The sequence below is a fragment of the Eulemur rufifrons genome, chromosome 7 (genome assembly GCF_041146395.1).
Source record: "Eulemur rufifrons isolate Redbay chromosome 7, OSU_ERuf_1, whole genome shotgun sequence".
NCBI lineage: Eukaryota > Metazoa > Chordata > Mammalia > Primates > Lemuridae > Eulemur > Eulemur rufifrons.
In genome coordinates, this window is record NC_090989.1 from 278,159,755 (window position 1) to 278,182,244 (window position 22,490).

A 22,490-nucleotide genomic window follows, 5' to 3' on the forward strand; every position below is an offset into this window, starting at 1 on the left:
CTCATTTGGAGCTCTGGCATTTCATAGCTGCGAGGCGTGGCACAGGCTCAGTCTTCTCATCTGTGAAATGGGAAGACTCATTCCCCTGCTCTGCAGGCTGAGGGGGGATGAGACAATCCGGAGCTTGTCTCATCCTGAGCCCATCCAGAGCCCAGCGCATGGCAGGCGGTCAGCAGGCTCTGGGCAGGTCCAGAGCCCAGGGGCGGCGGGAGCACCTCCCAAGGGCAAGGGCACTGGAGGAGACCTGGGGGAGCGAGTGTGGAAGTGTGGAGCCACCGGCAGAGTTGGGGGAGGGCACAGCATGCTGGTGGCTAGAATTTGGGGGCGCCCAACACACCGGCCCCACAAACACTCACCATCAGGGAGGAGCATCAGACCCGAGAGCTGCACAGGAGCCTGTGCGGGCCACGTGGGGACAAGGTGGCTGTCGGCACCGTCAGGGGGCTGGAGGCAGCCCAGGAGACACCAGTTTGGGGCCAAACGAGGTCGGTTATTTTGGAGGCACCGAGAGTTGAGGTGGGGCCTTTTCAGGGGCTGCGAGGGGCGGGCAGAGGGCAGGCCCTGGGCACACAGATTCCGGAGAGGTGGTTTGAGGTGGTGGCTCCCCAGGCCCCCAGGCACTCAGCTTCTGCTCCCCCCTGGCCATGGGGAACGTTGCTGGGAGCCAGCACTGCACACGCCCCCCCCCCCCAGAACCTCACCCACCCACAGGCTCAGGTGACCACAGCCCTGCTGGGCCAATCAGCCATTTCAGTCTCCAACTCCTGGGGACGCCCAGGAGAGGGACATGCCTCATCTCAGAGAGGAGCATTTAGGAATCTGCTCACTCGGGGTGGCGGGAGGGGCAGGGGTGGAGGGCGCATCCCGAGGGAGGCTGCATGGAAATGCCCTGCCAGTGTGAGTGTGCGCCTGTGGCGGGGGCAGGGAGCAGAGTAAACAGCCGCTGCCCTGTCCTCTCTGCGGCTGTGGCCAGGTACACAGCCCTGTTTGGACAGCTGCCTTGTCTGTCCGTCTGTTTGGGAGATGCTGGCTGATAGATGGGGCTGAGCCGACTGTTAACCCCTCGCTGCCTGCAGGGCCCTGTGCTCCCTTCCTCCTCCCACGGCATACCGAGCAGCCAGAGGGTGGTCCTGGCTGCCCCCACTGCACCTTGTCTTTAGGAGGACATCTCTTGCTCCGAGTCAGGGACAGGGCGAGGGGGACTCCAGGGCATCAACAGCCTGCCCCCCCCCCCCACACACACCAGGGAGCCAAAGACAGAGAAGTGGGTCTCTCCTAGTGGTGGCCAGGGGCAGAACATATCTCTCTGTCCTGAGCCCGCCTCACCCCCACACCTGTGCCCGGCGGAAGCTCCTCTGTCTTTATTAAAAAGCGAGCTGCCAGGCTGTCTCAGGGCTGCCCTCTTCACAAACGCCAGCTCCGCACGGGGTCTGGGGTGGAAGAAGCGAGGGTGGAGGCGACCAGGGCCACCAGCAGCAGGCCCCAGTGAAGTGTGAACAGGCGGAAGTGAAGCTTGGGCCGGCTGTAGGGGAGCTGAGCTGCTCACATCTGTCTCCTCCTGGGCGTCTGGACGGAGAGCCTGAGCACGGATGAATGGATGCAGTGGCAGTGAGCGGGGCGAGACTGGCATCTCCACGTGGTCCCCCCCCCCCCCTGCGTGCCCATCTAGCCACCGCTGCTCTACCCCTCAGGTACCCAGCGGGGTCAAGGGAGCCCCTGGCTCCTCCCATCCACCCCACAGCCCCATGGACTTCTAGAACACCCTCCACAGATTGCTCTCTAGTATATCACCCCCTTCTCCCGCCCCAGCCAGGACCCCTGTGCCTCTCACCTCCTGGGCTCCCGCCTCAACCTCTTAGTCTTCCCGCTCTGCTCAGAGCCCCCCCACCCTTGGTCCCACTCCGCAGCCAGAATGATCTTTTAAAGATGTAAATCGCTCAAGCCACTCCCCACTTAAAACCTTTCAATGGCTTCCCAGGGCTCTTGAGATTAAGACAAAAATCCTTTAAATAGCTGGAAAGGCCATCAACAGGGCATGGGTTAAATAAATTAGGGTTTGCCCCACGACTGAGCATCAGGCAGCTGTAAAACCAGGTGTTCTAGGCCCTGGCATCTCCACTTGGGGGGCGGGGGAAAAACGGACACCAGGAGCAAAACAGTTGTAGAGTATATTAGTGTTCGTGCAAAAAAAAAAAAAAGTGGGCAAAAACCTCAAGCAGTCCTCATTACAACAACAACAAAGAACAAAACAAAACAAAACAAAACAAAAAAACCCAAACACCCAGGCGGGGAGGGGAAGGGTGGCTACACACTGGAGTGTGTGTGTTGCGTGCGTGTGACGTGTCTCTGGAGGGAGGCGGGGAGGCGAAGGACGCAGCGAACACTCTTTTGTAGTTGTACATTTTCATATTAAATCGTGGAATGCATTACCTATTCAAAAATAAATTCTATTATTTTTAAAATAAAACATTTTAAAGTAGATGGTCTGCAAGACACTGCACACTCCGGCGGGCTCCTGCACGCTCCAGCCTCCTCCTGTCCCACGCGCCCCACTCCTTCCCTCGCACACACTCTGCCGCCTTTTATTTCTGGCTTCTGTTTGTCCTGTCTCTGGGCCTTGCACGCCCTGTGTCCTCTACTGCCTGCCTCTCTGTCCGCTCCGTCCTCATCTGGCAGCTTCTCCCCTTCCCTGTCTGAGCCCAGACCTCTGTCTTCCGGAGAGCGGCCTTCTCTGCCTCGCCCCCCCCCCACCCCCGGCATGGGCTGGGTCGGGAGCAATCGCAGCCGCCCTCACATTCGCTTGTGTCCCAGTGACTGGTTCACAGCTGTCCCCAGCACCCAGCACCGCGCCCCCACACAGTAGCTGCCACATCAGGATTTGGGGAACAGATGAACTGTCAGGAAGGGGAGGATGCCCTGGGAATTCCATGATATGGGGGCTGGGAAGTGTCCACCTGGGCTTGGAAGGACGAGAAGGATTTTGCCAGACTCGCAAATGGCACGGTCTTCCAAGCAGAGGTAGCGCAGGGCGCCAAGACCGGGCAGCTGGACGTCTCTAACTACCTGTCTGCCGATGCCAGTTCTTCCGCACCCGAGCTGTGCGCATCTTGGGCGAATTACCTCCACTCTCTCTCTGCCTCAGTTTGCTCGTCAGCGAAATGGGGAGTTAGCAAGGGACCTCTCCAAGTTGCTAGGGGCAGGGTCTGCGGATCCCTTCGGGAAGGCATGCACACAGCTGGTGCTAGATAAATGCTGGGGGAACTACTGCGGGCTCAGGGAAAGGGTTAAAGCCCGGCGCTTTTTAATTGTGAAATGACTGCGGGCGATTAGCGCTGGCAGCTTCCTCAATAATCGCTCTTCTCTGTACCTGCTGGGAGCTTAATTAAAAAACAAAGAGGCTCAATTTAAAGGCCATTACTATGCTAATGCAGCCGGGCCAGCGGTGATTAAGCGGCTCGCGCGGGTGGCGGGTGGCTGGGGCAGGGCGAGAGGTGATCAGTTACCCACTAACGGGCGGCGGCGCACCCTGCCCGCCCTGCCCGCCCCCAGCTGGCACGCAGGAACGCAGGAGACCCCGGTGTGTGGACGTGGTCTCCTGGATCCTCTTCTGGCTTCCTACAAAGAGTCCGCACTGTGGGTAGGAAATGAATGCCACCCACACGTCTAAGTGGCCCCTTTAGAATTCCTCCTTCTGCACCTCCACCGCCAGCCCTTCGTGGAGCCTGCTCCTCTCCTGCACCCACTTCGCAGGTTACTCTCTCGGGCCCCTGTGGATGGCTCGGCTGGGAGACACGTTCTGCCCACCCACTATAGCTCTGCGTCAGCCCAGCACACTCAGGCCACTGGCTAGAAGCAGGTCTCAGGCTCCCAAACCTCTGGAGCATTTGCTTCCCTGTCCCCACCCACTGGGAAGGCAGGAGAGGGTGGTGGTTACCAGCCAGGCTGACCTGGGATGGGGTCCTGGCTCTGCATCTCTCCAGCTGGGTGACCTGCAGAAGGAAGGGACTCCCACCTCCCCGGTGGCCCCTGACTGTGAAGCTTGCAGGACCTGGCTGGGCTGGCTCCTGTGAGTGTGACATCCAGTAGGGACATAGCAGGTGTGTGAGGGCACTTAGGGTGAGGGGGAGGCTTCGTCCAGATCTCATGAGAGAGGTGGGGCAGTGAGGCCCTCAGTGACTGGACCAACTGAGCTGGAGCTATCTCTGGCTGCATTAGGAAGAGCATAGGATGGGAAATAAGAGAGGAGATGGCTGGTCTTCCCTCTGGAGGAATGAGCTACAGGGCTCCATGCTTCAAGGGCTACATGGACAAACTCAGGCTCATTCAGAGGGTGACCAAGGTGTGGAGAGACAGCCATAGGAACCTGGGGGGCTTAACCAAGAGAGGGAGGTGTCACCACCATCTATGAGTCTCTGAAGGGCAGGAAGGAGCACACTTAGTCTCTGGGACCCCAGCTGAAGCTGGACATTTGCACCCAATATATGACACCCTCATGTCTGTCTGGACACCATGGTTTTGACCCTGAGTGTGTTTTCATTAGCTGCCTGGTAAAATTTGTGGTAATGAACTTTGGTAATTTTGTTGGTGACATCGAAAACCACCCGACTGAGCCTGGGGAAATTTAACTTGGTGAAATAATCAGTACAAAATACAAGTGACAGCAGTGAAACTACCCATGGTAAGATGTGCCACTGCCACAAATTCACCAAGGAGTCAACCAGGAAGATCCAATACAGGCACAAACCTGATGATAGAGAGAAGCTTAACTGAAATTTTTTTCATGAAAAATAATTTATCTCAATGAAAATAATTTTAGGGAAATAATGAGAAAAGTTGTAAATTATTTAACTGTACTAGAAAGAAAATTGATCAAAAAATTAAATTGCCTTAATGGAGTTTGTTCCAGAAAACAGTTGCTCAGAGGAAGTTTATCAATGTTTTTATAACCCTAATTAACTGCTATGGTCTATGCACGGGGAATCCAAAATCCTTTCGGTCAGGATGGTGGGGCCAAAGTATCAGTGGGGTTAGCTGTTACACACTCCAGGATTTCTGCTGCTGAGACTGCTCTCCCCTGGAATGCCTGGCTCCCCATCCCACCAGGAGCCCCCTGAGGGCTGTGGCCTTGCGCCTTGTACCCACTGATTTCTCATCACCTAGCACAGAGCATGGTCATGGTGGGTGCTAGACAGATGCTTACAGCATCGAGTCTTACATTATAGTGAAAGGCCTGAAAGGCAGTTAGTTTCTGCTCTTTTAAGAGGAAGAGTCACGGCACAGGGTTTGGCACAGAGCAAGTACCTAAGTATTTGTTGGGTGGATGGATGTTTGTACGAATGGATAGATGGGTAAAAGAGTGGATGGATGGGGGACAGGTGGATAGATGGGTAGGTAGATAGATGGGTGGATGGATGGGTAAGTGGAAGGATGGATGGATGGGTAGATGGGTGGATGGGGAACAGGTGAATACATAGGTAGGTGGATGGATGGGTAGATGGAAGGATGTTTGTACAGATGGATAGATGGGTGAAAGGGTGGGTAGATGGGGTACAGGTGGATAGATTTGTAGGTAGGTGGACAGGTAGATGGAAGGATGCTTGTACGGATGGATACATGGGTGAAAGAGTGGATGGATGGGTAGTGGAAGGATGGATGGATAGCTGACTGAGTGGCCATGTGGGTGGGTGATTGGATGGGAACAAGAGCCATCTGACCTGCCCTCTTTAGCCCAACATTCAAGGTCTCCAGCCTGACCCTTCTTTCTTGCCTGGGCTCCAGCCTGACCCATGTCTCCCTAACCCTGAAAATGGCCTCCATTTTCTTCACACCTTTGCTGGTCTCTCTGCCTCTACACAGAGCCCAACTCTGGACTCAGACACATCCCTTCCCATCCTAGCCCCACCACTTCTCCCATTGGAATCCTCCAAACTCTTCAAAGTCTCCTGGAAGTCTTCCCTGACCTCCAGCTCTGCCCTCCGCCTGGCTGACTTTGAACTTCATCAGACCCAACCCCGGATCCCCCAGCCCTTCCTGGGCACTTGGGTCTGGGCCTGGTCCATTCTGGCCATGCAGGACCCCAGGGAGAAACCCAGAGGCCTCTACCTCTCACGGTGAGGGGTCTGCCGTCTTCCACCTGTGTTGTCAGCCCTCTGGACTACGGAGGCCATAGCCCCCACTTCTATAACCTTGGCACCCCCAGTCTCAGCCCAGGGCATGGGCCCAGCAGCTCCAAGCTGATGGACCAAGTGCAGAGTTATTCCAGGAGGTGGGTAGCACAGAGCGGGCTGAGGCAGGAGGGGGCTTCACAAGCAGGGCGTCCCAGGAAGCCGAGCAGAGCGGCTGGGAAGAGGAGCAGGAGCTCTGGAACTCAATGTGCCGGCCTCGAACCCCAGCTCTGATGCTAAGCAGCCATGATACCCTCTCCGAGCACCACTTTCCTCTCTAGTAAAAAGAGAGTGCCGGTGCCTACCTCTCAGGGGTCTTATTGCATGTGCAAATAAAGCACAGGGCCTGGTATGGAGGAAACACTCAATAAATCTTAGCAAGTAATAATAACAATAATAATGGCTGCTGGATTTGGCAGCCAGGAGCTGGTGACCTCAGTGAGAATGGGGGAGGGTACCTGTGATCAGCTCAAAGGGTTTGATGAGCAGGTGGGAGGAGAAGGTTCCTACTGCCTGACAGTAGAAGGCCTGGCTCATAGTAGGTGCTCAATAAATGTTAGATGAATGAGTGAATAAATGAATTGCATTTGCCAGTGAAGAAAAAAGAGGGAAGAGAGTCAACCCAAAGGCCATGAAATAGTACAGGTAAAGCCCTTAGAGTGGCACCTGGCACAGAGCTTGCAGGCCCTTGACGCCCGGTTGGCCCAGGATATCCTGCAGCTCTGCTGGCCTGGATCAGAGTCCCGAGCCCAGCTGGAAGGGAGGCCTGGGAGGGTGGTCAGAGGGGGCCGATGCTCTCCTTGCCACCCGCCCTGGACTCTTGTCTCTCCCTGCTGGCAGGCGGGTCGGTCCTGCCTGTCACCAGGGGAGGTCTGGTCCCCAGAGAATCCCCAAATGGAAAAGAGATTCCTGGGTTCTGGGTTTTGCTCTCACCCGACCCCTCAGGGGTCCAAGCCCCAGAGGTGGGGAACCAGTTGTCAGGTGCTAAGCCACATGGACGCAGCAGCTCACTCTGTAGGTGTGCGTGAGTGTGTGTGTGAGTGTTTGTGTGTGTATCTCTGTGTGTCTCCGTCCCAGCAGCCCCCACAGTGTCTCCAGCCTGGGCCTCTCCCTGAGCTCCAGCCTCGCCCAAGCAGCTGCCCCCTGGACGTGTCCACATGGCTCACTAGAAGATAGCTGAGACCTAATGTGTCCAGAGCTGCCTCCCAACACCCCCCCAACCTGCCCCCAGTCTCCCTTTTATCCAGTGGCGACTCCGTCCTTCCTGCTGCTCGGCCCCAAGATCTCGGGCTCCTCCATGCCCCTGTCCTTTCTCTAGCATCCTTTAGAACGCGTTCTGGGAGGACCATCTCTCAGCACCTGCCCTGCTCTCACCAGGTCTGAGCGACACCATCCTTTGCCTGGATGATTGAGATCACCGATCACCTCCCAAAGGCTCCCTGCCCCCCAACTCGTCTCCCCACAGCTGCCTGAGAGCCCAGTCCAGTCAGTGTCAGATGGCATCCCCCTCTGCCACCCCCCCCAGGGCTCCTGCCTCAAGTGCTCCCCCCACCACCTCCTGGCCCACACCCTGACCTCAGGGACTTTGCATTTGCCGTTCCCTCTGCCAGGAACCCCTGCCCCCATATCCCAGATACCCTCCCTCTGGTCTCTGCTGGAAGGCTGGAATGTCGCATCTCAGTAGCCTCTGACCATCCTTTCTGAAATTGCAACCCCATCGCTCTTCCCTGCCTCGGTTTTCTTCACCACATTGTCACCATTTGTTGTACTCTGAATGCGGATGTATCTATTTGTTAAAACATAAATTTTATTGTCCCCTCACCTGTGAGAATGGAAGCTGGAGGTGGGAGGACGTAGGGACTGTCCCTTTAACTCACTGCTCTGTCTCTGACCTTCCTACAGTACCTGGCACCTAGCTGGCACTAAATACACATTTGTGGACGCACTGAATGTGTACGTGTGCCTCGCTGGCCAGGCTGGCCCCTGGATGGTTCCCGGCTGTACCCGTCCCTCCCTGCCCCTGGCCGGTGACCTCCAGCCCCGCCGCCGGGCTCCCGACAGCGCCCCGGGCTCCCATCAAAGGGCCGAGGCCCCGCACAGCTGCGTCTGCCGCCCGCCCGCAGGAAGCGCCGGGCAGCTCTCGCCGCATGCTCGGCCCGGCGCGGCGAGGCCCGGGGAGGCCGGGGAGGCCGGGGAGGCCGGGGAGGCCCGTGCGACCGGCCGCGCCGCGCATTCCAGCCGCGTGATTGACGCGCGCACCGGGGCCCCCGCCTGCGGCTCCCGCCGCCGCCCCGGCCCGCCGCTGCCGCATCAAAGCAGATGTTTGCAGCTGGTTTGAGTTGGATCCCCCATCAACAGGCCCCTTTTTGTCTCAAAATAAAAAACAGCTATGTCCCGGAATGATAAGGACGTGGCAGGCACGTGGGGGAGATGTCAGCCAGTGTGGCAGGGAGGAGGCCAGGGAGCTCCCTCGCCAAGTGACAGGCTGAGGCCAGCAGCAGCAGCCCAAGAGTGTCTAGGGTCCTGTCCCCTCAGCTCCTGTGAACTGCAGCTCATTCTTCACCCAGCATCATCATGGACCACACAGTCCCACCAGCAGTGAGAACATTAGCCGCCAGGCTGAGCACCGACTGTGCTAAGTGCTCACACCTGTGTCACCCTGGGGTCCTGCCACCAGCCTGGGGAGGAGGTAGCACAGGAATCCACACCAATATGTACTTGCAGTGACTACTGGTAAGGTGGGGGCTGGGATCCCAGTTTCCAAATGGGAAAACAGGTTCAGAGAGTGGAGGTGGCTTCCCCAAGGTCAGGCAGCTAGTAAGGGGTGGAGGTGGGGTCCAGGCCTGCGCCTTCCACCTCCAGAACCAGGTTCTGTTAAGTCACCTTTTCCAGCTCTTCCCCAGACTGACTATTGCTGTATCCTGTGCCTCTGGGCTTGCTGGGCGTACCCCAGTACCCCAGAGAAGCACACGTCACATTCTGCCAGCAGCCATAGGATGAGGTTTGGTCTAACTCTGTTCCCCAGGCATCTCTAATGAGCCCAGCTCAGAGTCAGCCTCCAGGGGTGTTTGCTGGGTGAATTTGAGAAGGTGCAGCCAGTGTGGACAGAAGGGATGCGGTTCCAGGGGCCAAGCCCTGTGGTCCCCATGGAGGGAGGAGAGTGTTTCCAGCAGTGTTCGCTCCAGGGGTTGTGGGGCTTGGGTCTGGAGAAACCAGGCCCAGAATCTGCCTGGTCCCCAGTGTGGCCCTGGACGAGGGTCTGACAGAAGCCCATGCCTACAAAGGGACAGACAGGGAGAGCACACGCCGACCATGCAATTAGGGGGCTTCAGACTGAAATGGGAGGTGAGGAAGAGGAAGTTCCAGAGCCTGCATCAGGCACCACGGTGAGACGTAGACTCACTGAAAGCCTTCTGTGCCAGGCGCTGAGCTAAGCCGTCCCGCATGGGTTAAGACTCGTCAGATTCCCAATTGCCCTGTGAGGGAGGGGTCAGCTCCTCCATTTTACAGAAGAGGAACCTGAGGCTCAAAGAAGGGGTGTGAATTACCCAAGGCCACGTGGCTGGTGCTGGAGACCTGGAAGGCCACACACCTGAAGATGGGTTGGGGGCTGACGAAGAGCTCCTGGGTGAGCAGGGAAGGAAGGGACACAAGGCAGAGGCCAGTTGGCCCACCTTGAGTCAGATATCCAGGCCTGGTCCAGTCACTTATGATCAGGGGAGTCATTTATTAATGGTATGCACATGGCCCCCATGGGTCTAAGTAGGAGGCGTGCATGGAACTTCACTGATAAAAGTTAGAAAACTGGACTCCGAGTCATATAGCTGTGAAGGAGGTGGGGGCGGGGAGGGCGAGTTCACTTCTCTTGTTACCTGGAGGTGTTCTCTGACCCCTAGAAGCAGAGTACCTAATATTTTCTTGTCCTACCTGGCTGCCCATTTCATTTCTCACAAGGGTGTTCATTCATTCAACACTCACTCACTAACCACTTCCTCAATGCCAGAGCCTGGGGGTGAATTAGACCTGGTGTCTGATTTCAAGGTCAGTAGGGGCTGCAGACACACAAGTAGCTGGAGAGTGGCTAGGACTGTGGGCATCAGGGAAGGCTTCACAGAGGAGGTGACATTTGAATGGGTCCTGAAGGATGAAGAAGAGTTCCATAAGAAGCAAAGGAAAGGGGGAGAGAAGGATGAGCCTTGGAAGTGGATGGAATTTTAAGTACTAAGGAGAAAAGAAGGAGCTTGCTGGGTTCAGGGAGCAGCAAGAAGCCTGGCTGCTAGACCCAGGTGCAACAGGATAGGTGGGGCCTTGGATGCCACAATTAGATCTTTGGGCTTATCCTGAAATTGTTGGGTGCTCTTGGACATTCTGAAAGAGAAGGGATATGTAATCTGATTTGACTTGATGAGGAGGCAAGTCAGGACTTTGGGTGTTTCTCCCCAAACCTTCTGTTTCCTCTGTGAAATGGGAGGTGACAGTGTCCACTGAGTAGGACTGGTGCAGTGGTCAGGAAGCTGGAGAAGTGTAGAGGAGGCTGGTGAGGAAGGGGGTGACTAGGGTGGTCCTGAGGGGCAGAGGAGTCCCCCTGAGAGTAGAAAGCATGCACGTGCGGTGGTAACTCTTCTGAGAACCCAGTGAAGGGCCACATAAACTGTTAAGTGCTGTGACGGGGTGTGGGAATGGCAGTGAGGAGGACGTAGGGGATCTTCCACTCTGAGGATGGTGAACAGGTGCCTGGAGAGATAACAGTGGTCATGATCACCACTTACAGAGCCCATCTCACGTGCATGGCACTGTAAGTCAGCCTCTGTCATTATCCCCATTGGACAGATGACACTGTCATTCAAGAGGAGAAGGGACTTGTGCGAGATTCCAGTGCTAGGAAGTGGTGGAGCCAGGATGCCGAGCCCAGTGTGTGCTGCATGGACTCTAAGATCTGGCAACGAAGACCTGCTTGGAGAGGCTGGAGTGGCCCCAGAACATTAGGAAGCCAATTTTATTGGAGGGAAAAGAATCAGCCATGCTCCGTGTGTCTCTGCAGTTCTCAGGGATTTAAGAGAAATTAATCAGCTTTGTAATCCATGTTCAGATGCTCCCGAAAAAATTGGTTTTCCGAGTTTTGTTTATTAGCCTTATGAGTTTAATAAATTGAGCATTAAACAAATAAACCAATAAAAATTCAGAGGAGATGGAGATGTGTTCTCACAGCCTGGGACTCTTCAAGGGAGGGATCCCCCTAAAAATAGAATTTGCTCCTCCATAATCACAGATGATCCCAACAGCAAAAAAAAAAAAAAAATGTGTTTGTGTGTGTCGGGGGATGGGTGTTAAGTTTGGTTTTAAAAAATAAACCCAAATGCACAGCCCTACCTTCGGGGGGCTGAGCTCATGCCTAGTGATAAGAACTTGGGGTGAACTGGGCCACAGGCCTTGGGGGCCGGCAGACAAGGGCACAGAGCGGGGGTGACTGGTGAGCAAAGGCACGCCGGGAGGCACGGAGCAGCGAGAGTACCTGCTGCTGCTGCGTGACCTTGAACCAGTGACCTGCACCTCGGTGTGCTCATCTGTAAAAGGGGGGTGGACACAGGGCTCTGTGAGGATTTGACGAGGCGATGCCGGGAGGAGACTGAGTATTCTCAGTCTCAGCAATGTTAACGAGACGCATGGAACGTTGAGCCAGGAGTGCTCTGTCCAGATCAAGCCAGGCAGAAGCGGAAGGGCCAGCCCCAAACCCAGGGTGGTGGTGACAGGGAGGTACAGCTGGGACCTGTCAACCCAGCCAGTGCCAGGGAGGTGCCCCCTGGAATTGTGGCAACCCTAGCAAGGGTGATCGACAGGGCACTTGGGACACATGTGGGACAAAAGAGGGCAGAGAAAGGCAGACTTTTGTGGAGTGCCTTCCTCAGGCCAGCGCAGTGCCGAGCGCTTTACATCCAGTCAACCCTCCCAACGACCCCGTGGTCATTCCCACTTTATAGATGAAAAATTTGAGGCTCAGAGAGGTTAAATGTCTTGCCCAGAGTCACACAGTGAGAAAGTTAGGGAGCCAGGATGGAACCCTGGGCTGTGCCCTCTGTGCCTGCTGGTTTACTCTGACAGCCCACTGCATCCTCATGCTGAGAAGCAGGCCGTGTTGTCGAGCCCATGATACAGATAAGTAAGCTGAGGCTTGGGAAGACGAAATTACCTGCCCAGTCACCAGCCAGCAAGTGGTGGACCGAGGCAGGGAACCCAGGTCCGTCCAATTCCAGTGTCCCTGCCTATGGCTGGGCCTGCTTCTCAGGGACTTCTCAGGGGCTGCCCCCACTAATCCCTCCATGGCGAGAGGCACTGGGGGAGGGGATAGGGGCTCACAGAGAAGAGGGGACCCCACTGGCGCCCCCCAACCCCTCCCACACCCGCTGTTAGTAGCTTTCGCCCCAGCACGGTAGACAAAGGCAGCCCCATAATTGGGAGTGAGTATTTCATGCGTCCCCCCCGATGTTTTATTGGGTGGAGAGATGCTTGGAGACCAAACGGATGGCGCATTCCATTTATAAAGTGCACGCGGTTTGTTTTATTTCCCGAGTTTTTGCAATCTAGATAACAGATGATGCCCCGAGTGGCTGGCGCTGCCTCTGTAATGGCGGCACCGAGCCTTTGGAGAAGTATTAATAATAGATTGTGTTGATGAGTTTGGAGAAAGTAGCAATCGACCCCCTGCTGCCAAGGCATTAGCGCGGCTGTTCTGAATGCAGCCAGCATGGTGGCATCGACTGCAAATGCAGGTCACCAACCCTGCTGTCCCCCCCCCCACAGCCTAAGAAGGTCTCTCTGGGAGCCGCCCAGTGTGTGCCCCCCCTGGCCTAGGACCCTGGCCCTGCTGTGCTGGCAGAGACACCGCCAGTGCCTGTCCGCTCCCGGGCCGCAGAGGGCAGGCTGCACACCCTAGTGGGGCCCCTGGGGCAGGCAGCGTAGGGAGGGCGCAGAAGGGCAGTGCGGCGCTGGGGTGTGGTAGCATCCCACATGTGAGGGGCACGGGTTCGCAAACCACTTCTTTGTCAGCCCCTCGGTAGGGCTGGAGTGCCAGCCAGATTTCTAGAGGCCTCTGCCTAAGACCGTATGGACAGTTGGGTAGGTTGTACCCTGAACAAGGATATTGGGCCAAAGAGCCAAATTAGAGCTGAAATCGAGCCCATGTTCCCCTTGAAAAGCCGTGCACTTTGTGGGCCAGTGGGGTCCTGCCTCCTGGAGCGGAGAGCCTGGCCTCAGCCTCAGCTCACCAGGACTTCACTCGTTCTGCGAACACTGAGACCTCCTTGAGGGTCAGATAGAGCCAGGTCCTGCCCTGCGGAACCCCAGTAGAGTTGGGCACTGATGGGGACATGCACCGTCACTCCATTGTGGTATTCACCAAGTTACATACTCAGTGTCATTGAATCCTGAAACAGCCTTCAAGGGAGGTCTTGTTGACATCCCCATTTTACAGCAGAGAAAACTAAGGCCAGAGGGAAGCTCAGGGGAGCATAGAGGAGGCCACCTCCCCTAGACTGGGGCATCACAGAAGGCTTCCCAGAGGAGGTGGCATTTGATTTGGGCATTGCAGGATGAGTAGGAGCCTGCTGGGTAGAATAGAGGTGGGTGGCAGTGGTCGCTAGGGGTGCCCTCCAGCTGAGTGCCCTGGCTAGTGCCAGGACAGTAGGCAGAGCTGGATTCGGCCCTGTCCACCCCGCCCCACCAGCTCGCCGTGGGCGGTGCTGACGGCAGCCCCGGGAAGGGAGGCAGGCGAGTGCCTCCGTTTATGGCCATTTCTGTTCCAGAACCGATTAGAAGAGAATTGCAGCTGTAATCTGTGCCCGCGATGGCGGGCCATAAAGAGGGATGGGATGTGCACAGCGCTCCCAAGGTGGCGCCTGCAGACGTGGCCCAGGGACGCGAGGAATGAAAAATGGTTTTAATTCCCTCCCAGCAGCAATAATTTGATTCTTCATAAATTTTTCCATCAAAGTGTTGTTGAGGCTGAGTTCCCACAGAGCAGGGCACGTGATGGGGTGGGGGTGCTGGGAGCAGCGGTCAGCGGCGCGGGCAGAGGAGGGGCCGGGCTGCCCAGACCCTCCTGCATGTGCTGGCCGGGGCCGGACACGCCCGCCCGCGTTTGTCTGCGGAGATGAGAGATGGAGCACCTTTGTCACGGGGGGACTGGACCAGATCCGAGCTGGGAGTTGGCTGCAGCATTTACTACTCACGTGACCCTGAACAAGCGACTCTGCCTCCCAGCGCCTCAATTTCCTCATCTCTAAAATGGGGTTAATATTCGTTCTTGTCTCATAGGGTTGTTGCAAGGATTAAATGCATTTCCGCACGTACGGTGCTTGGCGCAGCACCTGCCGTGCTGTACGTGCCCAGTAAATACCTGTTCACGATGGAGGTGCGGAAGCTGAAATGGAGGCATCACCCAAGCCAAGGGACAGAGAAAGAACATGTCAAAAGGCTGCCATGATGGAGCTTTGGAGAAGCCGCAGGCTGCTCTGTGGGCCGCAGCCTGGGGAAGCAGAGGGTGGTGAGGGAAGAGGCAGGATCACGATAGGCCTTGAGTGCCAGGCTCAGGAGCTTGGATGTTTCCCTACGTGCACTAGGGAGCCATGGAAGAGTCTAGAGCAGGGAAGCAGCATGATCAGCATGAAGTGTTTGGGAAAGATCCCTCTGGCTCCTGTGTGTGTGGTGGGGTGGGTGTTGTTGAAGGGCTGCAGGGGTCAGGAGCACATGGAGGGGACTGGTGGCTGCTCAGGCTGGGGAGGAGGGGCCCAGGCCGGGTGGTGGGTTGGACAGGGAATTGCTTGGATGTGGGGGTGAAGGAGCATCAGGGAGGAGGCAGAGCTGGTCAGGAGTGAGGGTGGACGGGACTCTCTCAGGACGGGGGCTGTCCTGGCCCCGCGGAAGGTTGAGGCGGACCCTGCACACCGCCCTCTAGTGGCCACCTTGTCCCTGGGCGGGAAGGTCCCCGAGCTGCCACACCCAGGAGAGGCACCTCTCACAGGATGCCGGCGCCCACCCTGCTGCAGGGCCTCCCGCTGTCTGGGCCCTGCCCAGGAAGAGCCTCTCCCACTTGGGCCTGAGGGTCGGGGAGGAGGGAGAGGCCCTCAGCGTCAGTGGCCCCTGGGAGGGACCTCTGAGCCCAGCCACTGCCCCCTTTGTGCACCTGCAGGCTCTTCGCAGCCAAGTGCAGCGGCTGCATGGAGAAGATCGCCCCCACCGAGTTTGTGATGCGGGCGCTGGAGTGCGTGTACCACCTGGGCTGCTTCTGCTGCTGCGTGTGTGAGCGGCAGCTCCGCAAGGGCGACGAGTTTGTGCTCAAGGAGGGCCAGCTGCTGTGCAAGGGCGACTACGAGAAGGAGAAGGACCTGCTCAGCTCCGTGAGCCCCGACGAGTCCGACTCCGGTGAGCCCTGGCCTGAGTGTGGGGCAGGCCCCAGGGACGGGCCTCGGCAGGGTGTCGTGGAAGGGCGTCCAAGCCGCACACAGCGCTCGCACATCCGTGTGTGTATATACACATGGACACTAATGTGCATGCCTCCAAGCACACAACACGCACCTGTGCTCACTATCCCTAAGGCACACGTATCTGTACATATCGACATGCATGTGATCACATGTGTACACACACATAAAATGCACGTGGGGATACCCATACCCAAGAGCATATATATGTACTCACATATATGTAGAGACATGTGCTCACATAACCAGGCATGCAAAAGCCACACCCAGGTAAACACACACACATGACCCAGCATACTCTTGCACTGAGCGCTATACACACGGCTGCACGTGTACATGCCATGGTTGCACGTATGCATACCCACACCCCTTGTTCTCTGGCCCACCACCCTCACCCTCCCTGACATGGCCCCCACTGGGGCACAGCACCCTGGCACAGCACGACACCAGGGCTGCAGGCTGGGGACCTCTTGGGAGCAGGGATCTGATGTGTCCTCCCTTCCTCAGCCCCCCAAAGCCTTCCACAGTGGGGAGCAGACAGCCCTGAGCTATTCCCGGTTTCCCAGTCGGGGGCACTGGGGCCCTTCGGGGTAGGGGGAAGACCCCATTTCCCAGGGTGAAGGCACCTCTCTACTCTGTTCCAGACCCCAAAAGGACTATGCCAGTTTGGAGCCCTCCTGGCAGGAGGGGCAAGGCCAGCCAGGAATGAGTCTGAAGGAGGAAAGGCCTGGAGGTGGCCTCGGCCCTGGTCATTCCTGGGAATAGTGGGGAAGGACTTGAGCAGGGAGCGTGGAGAGGAGCTGTCCTGGCCTGCCAGGCCCTTTGTGTAACCCAGAGCCCCACAGTAACAGGGTCTGCCCACATGGGAGGGTCTGCCACTGCCAGGGCCCTTGGTGGAGGCAGTGAGCAATCCATCTGTCCCTGCTATCCCTGGGCAGGGCAGCCTGTGGCTGGTCCCATGGCTGCCTGGACTTCTGGGGGAGAGCAGAGCCTGCCAGGTGCCATGGTCCTTTCATACCTGGCCTAGGAGAGCAGCCCCCTCCCTAGGGGCTCGTGCTCTGAGGAAGACAGGGCTGGAGGAAGGGGACCGGTCCAGACGAGGGCAGCAGGAAGCCCAGCGGTGGGTGGGAGGCTTGGCCATCCATCTGGGGATGGCATTTCTGAGACCCAAACTCCGGGGCGTGGGAGTGCCACGTGTGCATGGTGGGTTCGGGTGTGTCACTGGGTGAAAGCACATGTTGCTGCGAGCCGTGCATGTGCCTGCTGAGGTGTAGGCGTGCTTGCACGTCCTGTCCCCAAGCAGGGGCCTGTGTGCGCGTACACCTGTGAGCTGCATGTGCTGGGCCTTTGCGGGCCCACGCGCCAGTCTGCATGTGTGTGTGCCGGGGCGAGTGCCCCTGTGTGCGTGCGCACCTGCACACTGTGCTCACTCTCACGTGAGGATGTGGGTGCATGTGTCTTTGCCTGTCGCTTCTTCAGCCCTGGAAGCCTCAAGGAAGAAACTCCCTGGGGTCTCCCCTGAAGCACTCACGTCCAGCTGGCCCTGGGCTGGTGCAGTGGGAACTGGTTCTCTTGGAGGCTGACATGCTGGGCTGGGTCTCCAAGGGACCAGAGGTCAGTGGGACAAGGCGGGTCCCAGACCAGATGGGTCCGGGAAGCCCAGGGCCAGAACAGTCCACAGATGCCAGCCTTTCTCTGTAGGGGTCTGTTGGCTCTAAGAGGCAAGCAGATCTGCCCTCAGGTGTGATCACACGTGTACCTGCGCACACTTCTGTGTGTAGCTACACACAGGATTGTGCACAACCACGCGTGTGCTCCTGTGTACCTGTTTCCCACGTGGGCCTGCACCAAAGCCTTCTTATGTGTGCACCTACGTGTGCAGCGGCACGTATGCGTGTGCACGTCTGTGCCTGTGGTCTGCAGTGCGCCTGTGTTCACTCTGTGCAGGCCCACCTGTGTGGGGAGCGTGTGCCGGGGGAGGGACACGCAGAGCACGGGGGCGGGAGAGGAGGGGCCAGGGCGGGGAGGTAGACTTTAGCCCTAGGGCACTGGGGGCCGTGCGGGTGTCAGCAGAGGGCGAGGGGGCCATCGTGCAGAAGGTGGCATGGGGGCACAAGGCTGGGGCCTGGGCCGCCCCTCGGCCTTCCGTGATAGGCCGGGTTCCGTCCCCCACAGTGAAGAGCGAGGACGAGGACGGGGACATGAAGCCGGCCAAGGGGCAAGGCAGCCAGAGCAAGGGCAGCGGGGATGATGGCAAGGACCCGCGGAGGCCCAAGCGACCCCGGACCATCCTCACCACGCAGCAGCGAAGAGCCTTCAAGGCCTCCTTTGAGGTTTCCTCCAAGCCCTGCCGGAAGGTGAGGGGTGGCTGGGGTGGGGCTGCTGGGGCGGACACCCCACACTGCCCACCCACCGTTTTGGATCCTACCCACTCTGCGCTTGCTGGGTGCAGGACATCCCTCCACCTCCCCCCATCTGCCCCGCGCCTGCCACTTCCCAGCCGCTGCCCCTGCAGGCCTGACCTGTCTCCTCTCTCCGGGCCAGGTCCGGGAGACGCTGGCGGCCGAGACGGGCCTCAGCGTGCGCGTGGTCCAGGTCTGGTTTCAGAACCAAAGAGCAAAGGTGAGTGGCCACCTCCAGGAACTGCTGGCCCTGGGCAGGGTGGGAGCAGGGTGCAGGCGGAAGACGGGGGTCCACCTGTGGGAGGGACAGGGAGGGTCCGGCCTGAACTGTGCTCTCCTTGCAGATGAAGAAGCTGGCCCGGCGGCACCAGCAGCAGCAGGAACAGCAGAACTCCCAGCGGCTGGGCCAGGGTGAGCCGGGGCTGGGGCTGGGGACAGGGGCCCCTGCTGTTTCTTTTAACAAGACTCCCAGGAAACCTTCACCAAAGCCATCAGAGCCCAGGGAACTTCTGCCTAGAACCCAGCTGAGGCGTAGAGAAGTGGAGAAGCAGCGGGGCCAGGGGACACGGGGAGGAAAGATGGGGAGTGGAGACGGCATTTCTGCAATCGAAACAGCGACTGTGCGCTGGGCACGGTTCTCATCACTGAACACACCCGTGTCCCTCAGTTTCACAGAGCCCTGCAAAGAAGGGTATTGCCATGTCGCATTTTATAGATGAGGAAACTGAGGCTTGGTGAGATTGAGAGACTTGCCTGGGATCTGTCAGCCCCAAGCATGGGGCTCCAAGCCTGTGCTTTTAACAGGATGACACTCCTTGACAGTACCTCGCAGCTGGAATCCAGCGGAAGTCTCCAGACAAAGCTGGTCAGGGTGCTGAGGCGTCCTGCTGCGTGGTGAGGGGCCGTTGAAGGAATGGGGGTCAGGCCCCCCCAACGCTGGGCTTTGCTAAAAATGCTGTTTCTACATCAGAATCTTGGGCCAGGGCTGGTCTCCTGGGCCCCATGGGGACATTGAGCCTTCAGGGCCGCGAGTGCAGGGACTGCTGGGGGCGGGGGCAGAGCTGCCTGCCCCCGGGTGAGAGGGAGGCTCCCGGGCAGATGCCAGGCGCTGATGGGCAGCCCCTTCTGCTCAGGACTCTGGGGGCCAGGCCAGGGGCCAGGCTGGGCGTGGGGCTTCTAAGGACACGGCCTCAGAGCCCAGTCCTTTCTTTCCTCTCCCTCGGCCCCTCCTGGGGCTGCAGTCACGGCCTCTGGTCTCCCAGCAGCTCCGGGGCTGCGTCTGGCCCTCCGATGTTCCCAGCTACCTCCTGACACAGCCTCCCTGAGAATGTCCCACAGAAGCCCCAGCGCAGCCCAGCCCACACTGCAGCAGGCGGCACGTCCTGCCCCTCCCCACCCCAGGAGTCACCTCTGACCTTCCTGTCCCACACACGTGGCATCTGCTCAGTCGCCAAATTGGGGGTGATTTCTTTTCCTGGGTCCCGCTCGCCCCCTCCTAGTTGTCTCTCCCACGACTGCCTTGACAGAGACCCCGGCCCTCCCCAGACCTCTCTGCCCACTGCTCCAGCTGTCTCGCCCTCACCCTGCTAAGACCCTCCCCTGGCTTTAACACCCAGCTCGCCCCCAAGGCCTCTGTGGTCAGGTCCCTCTCGGCTCATCTCCCCCACACTGGCCTATGGGCTGGACCCCACCCCAGCTGGCAGTTCCTCTTGTCCGGGCCTTTGCTGCCCCCAGCCTGGCATGCCTCACCCCTGCTGGTTCATTAAGTCACACGAGGTTGGGCCCCTTCCTCTAGGAAGCCTTCCCTGGGCCTCTTTGGCCTGGGTGTGGGACCTCGGTGCTCCCAGATGGTGGGGAGCACATGGCACCCACACTTGGAATCACCATTGCCTGGTGGGGTCCCCCGCCCCAGGGTCCTGAGCACCTGCAGGGTGGGGTGGTGTCAGGAAAGCTGGGGCACAGGCCGGGGAGGACCCTGGCTTTTGGTGAACTGATTATGGAAGAGGGGCCCGGGCGTGTCTGGGGGAGGGGCTGGGAGTCAGATGTCTGGGCAGCCTCTGCCAGCGAGCGGCCCCTCGGGAGTCCTGAGGCCAGAAGGGACTCCTGGGAGGCATCTGGGGGGCCCCCAGGGAAGCCGGGCCATGGGACAGGGCTGGCAGGGCCAGGTGGTGACGGCGTGCTGTGTCCCCAGAGGTCCTGTCCAGCCGCATGGAGGGCATGATGGCCTCCTACACGCCGCTGGCCCCACCGCAGCAGCAGATCGTGGCCATGGAGCAGAGCCCCTATGGCAGCAGCGACCCCTTCCAGCAGGGCCTCACGCCTCCCCAAATGCCAGGTGACCACATGAACCCCTATGGTAAGCCACCCCACCCCCGCCCACCCCGTTGACCCTGCCCCCTGCCTGGCTGGGCAGGCCTGGGGCTATGACTGCCACCTGCTGCCCCTGGGCGCAGGCAGGCCTGGCCAGCACAGCCCACGGCCGCCCCCTGACAGGACCGACCCCAGCCCCTCTGGGCAGGACTGGCCGGCAGGCCATCCTGTCTCTCCCTGGCCTCCGGCCACACAGCCTGCCGGGCCGACAGGGCCCCCAGGAGCCCCAGCCTGCACCCTGGTCCTGACACCCCTTCTGCCCCGCAGGGAACGACTCCATCTTCCACGACATCGACAGCGATACCTCCTTAACCAGCCTCAGTGACTGCTTCCTCGGCTCCTCCGACGTGGGCTCGCTGCAGGCCCGAGTGGGGAACCCCATCGACCGGCTCTACTCCATGCAGAGTTCCTACTTCGCCTCCTGAGAGCCAGCCGGCACGGACGCTTGGGCACGGGGCCTGGGGCGGGACTGCGGCCCCAGCAGCCGGCCTGGCCACCCCACCCCGCCACCCGCACAGACTCTACAGACAGCCATACGGTGCCCTCCCCTTGGCCGGCCGGGCCTGGCTGAAGTGTCCGTTGGGCACGGCCAGACCGGCAGATGGACACAGCCTGGGCAGGGGCTGTGTCCCGCCCACAGAGACCTTGTCACCCCCAGGGACCCAGAGTGCTCGGACGGCCGCTCGCCTCCCAGCCCCACCTCGGCCTCCATAGCACCTTCTCCCTCCCCGTCTCTTTTTTGGGAAGCTTAAATTCTCTCTATTTTTTTAAACGTCCTCTGTGTCCAGCCAACCTCCATGGCTCCCATGCAAGCCCCAGGACGATGATGCCTGAGACCTGAGAAGCGTGTGTTCCCGGCCCTGCGGTGGTGCCACCTCCCCGCAGCGAGGGCAGGCCCACCGGCCCTGCCACTGCTCGGCCTGAGAGGGGTGTGCCCTGAGCCCAGGCAGACCCAAAGGGACAGAGAGGCACATGCACGCACAGGTACAGGCACGTCCCGCACATACGCACACAGCCACAGGGATGCCAAAAGGGACGGGGGCCCTGCGGGTCTGCCCTGCCTTGTCAGGAAGGGGAAAGGAGGCCAGACAGGGCCTCTTCTAGGAGCAGTTGCGGGGAGGAAGAGGAGAGGAGGGTGAGCTTGAAGCACAGGGACCCAAGTGGGGGCTGCCTGGACGGGGGGTGCAGAGATGGAGCCCCGAGAACCAGGGAGCATCAGGCCAAACGGCAGGGCCTCCAGGTGGACAGGGACCTCAGAAGCACCCGCGTGGCACTGCACCTGCTGCTTGGCTCCCTCCCAAGCCACCTCTGCCTTTCCTCACACACCTGCAGTGACGAGGAGCCTACTGTGTCAGCTGCCCTGTCCCGCTGGCCACACCGCTGCCCTCTCCAGCCCTGAGTCCTCGCTTCTCAGAGCCAGGCTCCTCCCGTGCCTCCAGCTCTTCCTCCCAAACCACGCCCCTAGCAGGACCCAGCTTTCCCTGTGAAGGTGCGGGGCAGATGTGACCTCCCTTGCATCTGCTGGCCACAAGCGAGCAGGCCATCCCCTCTCCCGCTGTGGGCGCCCTGCCTCTGTTAATGCGGCCGAGGCCCAGTGAGTGCTTTGGGCCACATGACCTCGGACCCTACTCACCCTGCCCTTCCATGACTGAATCCCCTGGCACTCACACCCAGGTGACAGCTAAGCCACATCTCTTCTCTGTATGGGTGCAGGATGGGAGGGGGACATTTACTGTTTAGACCCAGTGAAGGACGATGACTTTCTTGTTCCGTTCCCTCTTGTTTTAGTCCAGCCTGTGGGGTCTCTCTGCGCACCAGCTCTGTGACCACCACTTTGGTCCCTCCCAGGCACATCTGCTGATGTGAGGAGTCGGCCCTGGGTGTCACCCAAGGTGTGTGGCCCATGGGGGCCTCTCCCTGTTTGGCTTTGGCCCGTTATCCAGTCCTCCCTGGATGACGCCCCCTTGCAGGCCGCAGGATGTTGCAAAAGATCTTGTCCAACGCCCTGCTGTCCCCCTCAGCCCCTGCCGACTCAGCGCAACCCCGTCAAAGCGAGGGGGCAGCCTTCGGGGCCCTGG

General features: G+C 59.1%; 1 protein-coding gene across 3 annotated transcripts in view; it reads left to right on the top strand.

The window, feature by feature from the left end:
* The window catches only part of LMX1B (LIM homeobox transcription factor 1 beta), a 76,798-nt gene extending 55,961 nt beyond the window's left edge, over positions 1–20,837 (top strand). The window contains exons 3-8 of one of the 3 annotated variants that reach the window (XM_069474674.1): positions 15,349–15,581; positions 17,816–17,997; positions 18,185–18,262; positions 18,387–18,488; positions 20,236–20,377; positions 20,680–20,837. In XM_069474674.1, the coding sequence (XP_069330775.1) occupies positions 15,349–15,581; positions 17,816–17,997; positions 18,185–18,262; positions 18,387–18,488; positions 20,236–20,377; positions 20,680–20,837 (895 nt within the window). Of the gene's footprint in view, positions 1–15,348; positions 15,582–17,815; positions 17,998–18,184; positions 18,263–18,386; positions 18,489–20,233; positions 20,399–20,679 lie in introns of all 3 variants that reach the window. The other 2 variants (XM_069474675.1, XM_069474676.1) reach the window with 2 other exon arrangements.
* Positions 20,838–22,490: the final 1,653 nt, after the last annotated feature.